General features: G+C 49.0%; 1 protein-coding gene across 1 annotated transcript; it reads left to right on the forward strand.

Moving 5' to 3' along the window:
• Positions 1–1,152: 1,152 nt before the first annotated feature.
• Positions 1,153–5,634, forward strand: LOC103126509 (cathepsin G-like). The gene is made up of 5 exons (XM_060174157.1): positions 1,153–1,208; positions 2,409–2,556; positions 3,519–3,654; positions 3,765–4,019; positions 4,447–5,634. Exons 1-5 carry the CDS (start codon positions 1,154–1,156, stop codon positions 4,600–4,602), a joined length of 750 nt encoding a protein of 249 aa, XP_060030140.1. The 5' UTR covers position 1,153; the 3' UTR covers positions 4,603–5,634.
• Positions 5,635–6,981: the final 1,347 nt, after the last annotated feature.

Consider the following 6,981-nt stretch of genomic DNA (forward strand, 5'->3'; position numbering starts at 1 on the left):
ACTGTGCCACCTCCCGGACTCCCTGACATTTCATTAAACCACAGATAATTAGATATGGATTGTATTTCACTATCTTGGTGGAAATACATTTATCTTTTTAAATCTCTAATTAGATGCTTTCTGTCATGTCTTTTTTTTTTTTCAGTCATTGTCTCAGTCTCAGAAGTACAAGTAAAATATGTGTTGAGCCATCTAAGACTATTATGGCATGTTTTTATCTTATTTTTTTTTAGACAGACACAGAAAGGTAGTGTAACACAGTGTATATGAAAAAATATTTTTATCTTCATGTCTTTCTGCATTTGATTGACACTTTTGCCTCTGAGCTTTCCAGGATATTAATTCTCTTTGCAGCTTGTCTAACCTGTTACTACCTTTATCCACTGTGTCTTTGGGTTTGGTTACTTTATTTTGGGATGCATATATATGTAAGTCCTTTTCAAGTACTTGCTCACTTCTTTAAAGTTTTGTCTTCCCCACAGGTCTTTAAAGTGAAAATGATTCCACAGGGGAGTCAGGCAAGTGGCGCAAGTGGCACAAAGCAAGAACTGGCGTAAGGATCCCAGTTCGAGCCCCCGGTTCCCCACCTGCAGGGGAGTCACTTCACAAGTGGTGAAGCAGGTCTGCAGGTGTCTATCTTTCTCTCCCCCTCTCTGTCTTCCCCTCCTCTCTCCATTTCTCTCTGTCCTATCCAACAATGACAACATCAATAATAACTACAACAATTAAGAAAAGTGATTCCAGAGACACTGCATGTGGAGGACATAGGTTTCATGCTTCGAGGCTAGCAGGTTTCATGCTTCGAGTGACATGGTTACATTTGGAGGGTATGGGTTTGTGGGACAAGGTGCCCAGAGCCCCCTCCTCATTGCCCTGGGCGCCCCTCACTGCTGTCAGCACTGATGCAGCAACCCTGTGAGACGTGATGGCGCTGGCTGGGATCACTCGCTCTTCCTCAGGTTACTGGGAGTCTGGGAGTCATTGAGCAAACCTCCTGGGTGGCTATGGATGATGAAACCCACCCCCACCACCCACCAGCAGGAGAATGGGACAGAATTCTCAACCCCCCTCAACACCCCACCCCCTTTCTCTTGCTAAAAGCCTGGGAGGAGGAAGCACCAGCTGCCATTCACTGAGCAACGTTCCCAAGAAGATGCAGCCACTCCTGCTGCTGGTGGTCTTTCTCCTGCCCCCCAGGACTCAGACAGGTGAGCCACCTTCCCTCCCTCAGGGCCTGAGCTCACCCCACAGACTCTGGGGCCAAAACTGCCAGGCGCTTCCTAGCCATAGCACTGGCATACACTCACCAAGGTTCCTGAATTCAGTTCCTCCAGTTCCTCATCTTTAAGATGTGCATTGAAATGTCTGTATCATATCACCATGCATAAAGGTCTTGGTTCGAGTCCCCCCTCCCCACCTGCAGGGAAGACACTTCAGGAGCAGTGAAGCAGGTCTGCAGGTGTCTATTTTTCTCTCTCCATATCTACATATCTATCTCCCCTCCCTTATCAATTTCTCTCTGTCCTGTCAAGTAAAAATAAAGTAGAAAGGAAAAAAATGGCTGCCAGGAACCATGGATTTGTAGTGTCATTTATATTCAAGCCCCAGTGATAACCCTGGTGGACAGAAAGGAAGAAAGGAAGAAAGAAAGAAAGAAAGAAAGAAATTCCTATGTCACAGTCTCTATGAGAATGAAATGAGTGTGCATAAAACTCTTAGAATAAGGCTCCTAGGGAGACAGCATAATGGTTATGCAAAAGAATTTCATGCCTGAGGCTCTAATGCCCCAGGTTCAATAACCAGCTCCACAATAAACCAGAGCTGAACAGTGCTCTGATCCCTCTCTCTTTCTGTCTCTGTCTCTGTCTCTCTGTCTTTCTCTCTTTCTGTATTATATTAAAATTATAAATAAAATTTTAAGATGCTTTTTTAAAAACGCTTGGAATGCTATACAGTATACTGAGTTCACTCAGCCACACACAGGTCAGAGCCCAAGATATAAGGCTGAAGAACTAAATATAAGTTTATTAATTAATGAAGAAGGAGCTTGGAAACTCCTAGTAGCAGGGAATGTCCAGGAAGAAAGTAACAGGGAATATCCAGGAGAGGGCGCTCCAACAGACTCTGGATTTGCCCATCCACTGGTGCAATTTCTACAGAGAAAACAGAAGCTGGACTTAATCTATAGCAAAAGTTGTTCTCTGGGGGAGAGTGGAAAGGGCTGAGATCTGGGGTGGGGAGTGGATTCCTCTTCAAGCCAGCAGTGTAGAACCGGGGGCGCTCCTCCACAGTTTGGACCCCGAGACCCCAGTTCTCCCCAATGAGCCCTCCTGCCCCAGCTTCAGCTCCTGCCCTGGCCATCGGCCGCCCTCAGAGAACAGAGACAAGTGCTGGCTGCTTCCTTGCAGGGCAGATCATCGGAGGCCGCGAAGCCAGGCCCCACTCCCACCCCTACATGGCTTATCTTCGGATCCAGGCCCCAGTGGGGACCGTCAGTTGTGGGGGGTTCCTGGTGAGAGAAGACTTCGTGCTGACAGCAGCTCACTGCCATGGAAGGTGAGGGGCTGAGGTGCTTCCCAGCGACCAGTGACACAGCCCAGGAGAGTTCATGAGGGGAGCAGCTGGAGGTTGTAAAAGAGACCAACCAGGATGGGAACAGAGGGTGGGAACAGGGAACAGGACAGTGTGAATGAGAAGGAGACAGCTCACTTGGATAGGGTGCTGTTTTGCTGTGTGTGACGCAGGACTGAGCCTGGCCCCCATCACACTGAAGGAAGCTTTCACTCTCTCTGCCTCTATAAAAAATGGAAGGAGGGCAAGGGGAGGAGGAGGTAGAAAAAGGGGGTGGAGAAGGAGAGGAAGAGGGGAGGAGGAGGGAGAGGAGAGGAGAATGAGGGGAGGAGGAGAAAGTAGAGGAGGATTGGGTGGAGGGGAGGAGAAGGGAGAGAAAGAGGAGAGGAGGAGAGGAGGAGGAAGATAGGAGGAGGAAAAGGAGGATGAGGTTAAAAGAGCAAGAGACAGCCCTGGGGTACCAGTATTGGTAGAATGCAATGGCACTGAAAATACCAGAGTGATGCTCTGGTTCTCTCTTCTCAATAAATAAACAAACACACAAAAACCAACGGAGGGTGGTCCAGGAGGTGGTGCTGTAGGTTAAGCACTGGACTCTCAAGCATTAGGCCGTGAGTTCAATCCCAGCATGCATGTAACAGAGATATCCAGTTCTTTCTCTGTCTCCTCCTTTCTCATGAATTAATTAATTAATAATCTTTTTTAAATGCAAGGGAGAACTAGAAGGCAATGGAGCTCAAAATAAGATTTCTAGTAATCTCTCAGCCATCCTAGGGAAGGCAAAACTGAAGGTCTCTCTGTTCTGGGTGTCCAGCTCCAGACTGCTGGGAAGCAAAGGGCAGAGAGCTCAGCCAGGCACAGACAGGCTCCCCAGTCCCCTAGGCTCAGCTCCCATCCAGCCCTGCAGAGCTGAAGGCCTGGCACTCCCGGACCACCTTTCCTTGCAGCTCTATAGTGGTGACCTTGGGGGCCCACGACATTGGGGCTCAAGAAAGGACCCAGCAGCGCATCCCTGTGAGCCAAGCCATCAGACACCCTGACTATAACCAGGAGGAATTCCAGAATGATATCATGCTCCTAAAGGTACCTACCACCAGCTGAGGGAGGGGGCTTCCTGGAGGAAGCATCCTGGTGGGAGGAAAGGGGTCTAGGGTGAGAGCTGCCCCTGAATACTGGCTCTCTCTTCCCTCCAGCTGCAGAGGAGAGCCCGGAGGAATTCAGCTGTGAGGCCTGTGAGTCTGCCCACGACCCGGAACACCCTTCGTCCTGGGACCAGGTGCTCAGTGGCTGGCTGGGGCCTGGTGGGCCTGAACAGGAGGACAGAGAAGCTCCATGAGGTGCAGCTACAAATAGAGTCGAACCAGGAGTGCAACCAGCGCTTCAGCTTCTTCAATCTCCAAACACAGATTTGTGTGGGTGACTCCAGGGAGAGGAAGAGCGCCTTCAGGGTGAGCTCAGTACATTGGCCTGCACTGCCTGAGACAGCCCTCCTCCCACCCCCACCCCCACCCCCACCCCCACAGCCTGGGCAAACTAGGGGTGGGGACAGATTACAGCCAAGGCCTCACCTGGGAAGCAGGAGGCTGCAGCTGGGGTTCTTCCCCATCAGTCTAACCCCTGGGGCAAAGGGAGGAGCACCAGGCCTCCCTGCACAGGCGGCACCACTCTCCTGTGGGCAAGGGGTGCCTGCACTCTGTGTGGAGACCATTAACCCCACCAACACCTGCAGCCCAGAGATGAAAAGACCCAGAAGCTCCATCCTGTCCCCCACAGTACTCCCATATCTCCCTCACAGTTCATCCACTCTGCCTCCTCAGCCCCAGGGCAACAGGAACAAGGAGGCCTGACTTCCAACACCTTCTCTTTCACCCACAGGGAGACTCTGGAGGCCCCCTGGTGTGTAACAGAGTGGCCCAGGGAATTGTCTCCTATGGAAGCAGTGTGGGGATTCCTCCAGCTGTGTTTACCAGGATCTCCAGCTTCATGCCCTGGATAAAGAGAACAATGAGGCGGTTCACACAGTCAGACTGAGACCCTCCTGTGACTCATTGTTCTGCTCTGGGGCAAAGTCACATTTTTTTGGGTTTTTTTTGAGGGGTGTGGAAAGATATCCATAAATAAACATATAAATACCCATTACTATAAAGGAAGTAAGAAGATGACTCCGTATTTTAGAACAGAGGACTTGCACATGTGAGGACCCAGTTGCAACCCCGAGCACCTTCATAAGCCAGAGCTGAGCAGTGCTCTAGTCTCTAGTCTCTCTCTCTCTCTCTCTCTCTCTCTCTTTTTTTCTCTCTCTGCTTATCTGTCTCTCTTCCTCTCAATCCCATAAAAAAAAATAAGTCAGGAGACTGGTAAAATAGCTCACCTTTGTGAGAAATGGCCTAGCTGGTTGTAACCTTTTCAGTGATGTTTATCGATCCAGTCTGACTACAGACCCCTGACCCTTGCACATCTATGTGACTACAACCATGCCTTGTTTTTCTTCAAAGTTAGCTTAGACTTCCCAGCCCCCTCCTCACTCTTCCTTTCCCATCATAGTCACACTGTAAGCTAAGACTTCTCAGCCCCCTCCCCAATTTCTTCTCACACATGCTTTCCCATCATAGCCTCATTGTAAGCTTAGACTCCCAAGCCCCCTCCTCGCATCCATTCCCACCCCCTTTTCCCCATGAACATGGTTAGATTGTGAGCCAGTTCCCTCTCGACAGGTTGTTCCCATGTCCTTGTAATATATAAAAAGATCGTGAAGATTGCCCTTGGTGTGCTTGCTGGCTTACACCCTTGCACACACACACACACACACACACGTAAAATTTTGCCTTGCTCATGACTCTCGGTGTCTGAGTCCTTGTTTTAAGGTATACACAGTGCGTTTTCTCACTGTTTCCCACACCTTGATGGCGCACTGCTTTGCCATGTGCACAATCCAGGACCAGACCTGGCCCCATCTCACTGAAGAAAGCCTTGGTGCTATGGTTTCTCTCCTTCTGTCTCTGTCTCTGCTTCTATTTCAAAAAGTCAGCCTGGAGCAGTGAAAATCTGGAGGTGATCAGAAAAGAAAAGTTAATAAATCTGTTTAAAGGGGCCAGGCAGTGGCACACCTGGTTAAGCACACACACATTACATTGCACAAGGACCCAGATTCAACCCCCTGGTCCTCACCTGCAGAGGAGAGGCTTCATGAGTGATGATGCAGGGCAGCAAGTTTCTCTCTATCTCTGTCCCTCTTTCTATCTCCCCCTCCAATCTCAATTTCTCTTTCTCCAATCATAAATAAATAAAACAGTTATAAAAATAAATCTTTTTTAAGCAAAAAGAGAGACAGAGAGAGAAAAGAGAGAGGACAAGGGTTACATAATATACTTTCATGCTGGGACTCAGAGGTCCCAGGTCAATTACCAGCAGCACCATATGTCAGAGCTGAGCAGTGCTTTGATGAATGAAAGAAAGAAAGAAAGAGAAAAAGAAATAAAAAGAAAGAAAGAGAAAGAAAGGTGCATCCCAAAGACAAGTGAACCTCCTTACACCACATCCTGCAATCAGCATGCCTTCTTTCATCTAAGTCTCCCCACTCCACTGCACAAGGAGAGATACATGTCTCTCCACAGGCCCCCACCATTCTAAAGAAAGCTTCAGTGCTGTAGTGTCTTTCCCTCTGTCTCTCTAGTCCCAGGGGAAATGTCTCTCCCTCCTGCCAGAGAGCCCCCTACTACATAGGAAGGTGTATTCTAAGCCCCTGTGCCACTGCAGTGTAGGGCAGGCAGGTAATGGGACGGCATTGCAATTTCCTACAGTGCGCAATTTAGTATACAATAAAGGTAGCTTCCAAATCATTGGGAAACCGTGAATTTTTTATAGCATTACAGTAGCTAAAGAGTTATTTGGGGGCTAAGTGGTAGTACACTTGGTTAAGTGCACACATTATAGTGCACAAGGGCCCAGGTTCAAGCCCCTGTTCCCCATCTGCAGGAGGAAAGCTTCACAATTAGTGAAGCAGGGCTGCAGGTGTCTCTCTTTCCCTCCCTAGCTCTTCCTCTCTTCTCAACATCTCGCTGTCCCTATCCAACAGTAAATAAATAATTTTAAAAAAAAGAGTTGGGGGTTCAGTGGTAGCGCAGTGGGTTAAGCGCACATGGCGCAAAGCAGAAGGACCAGCGTAAGGATCCTGGTTCAAGCCCCTGGCTCCCCACCTGCAGGGGAGTCACTTCACAGGTGGTGAAGCAGGTCTGCAGGTGTCTGTCTTTCTCTCCCTCTCTCTGTCTTCCCATCCTCTCTCCATTTCTCTCTGTCCTATCCAACAACGAATGGCATCAACAACAATGATAATAACCACAACAAGGCTACACAACAAGGGCAACAAAAAACAAAAGGGGGAAGGGATGGCCCCCAGGGGCAGTGGATTCA

Source organism: Erinaceus europaeus, chromosome 16 (genome assembly GCF_950295315.1).
Source record: "Erinaceus europaeus chromosome 16, mEriEur2.1, whole genome shotgun sequence".
NCBI classification, from domain to species: domain Eukaryota; kingdom Metazoa; phylum Chordata; class Mammalia; order Eulipotyphla; family Erinaceidae; genus Erinaceus; species Erinaceus europaeus.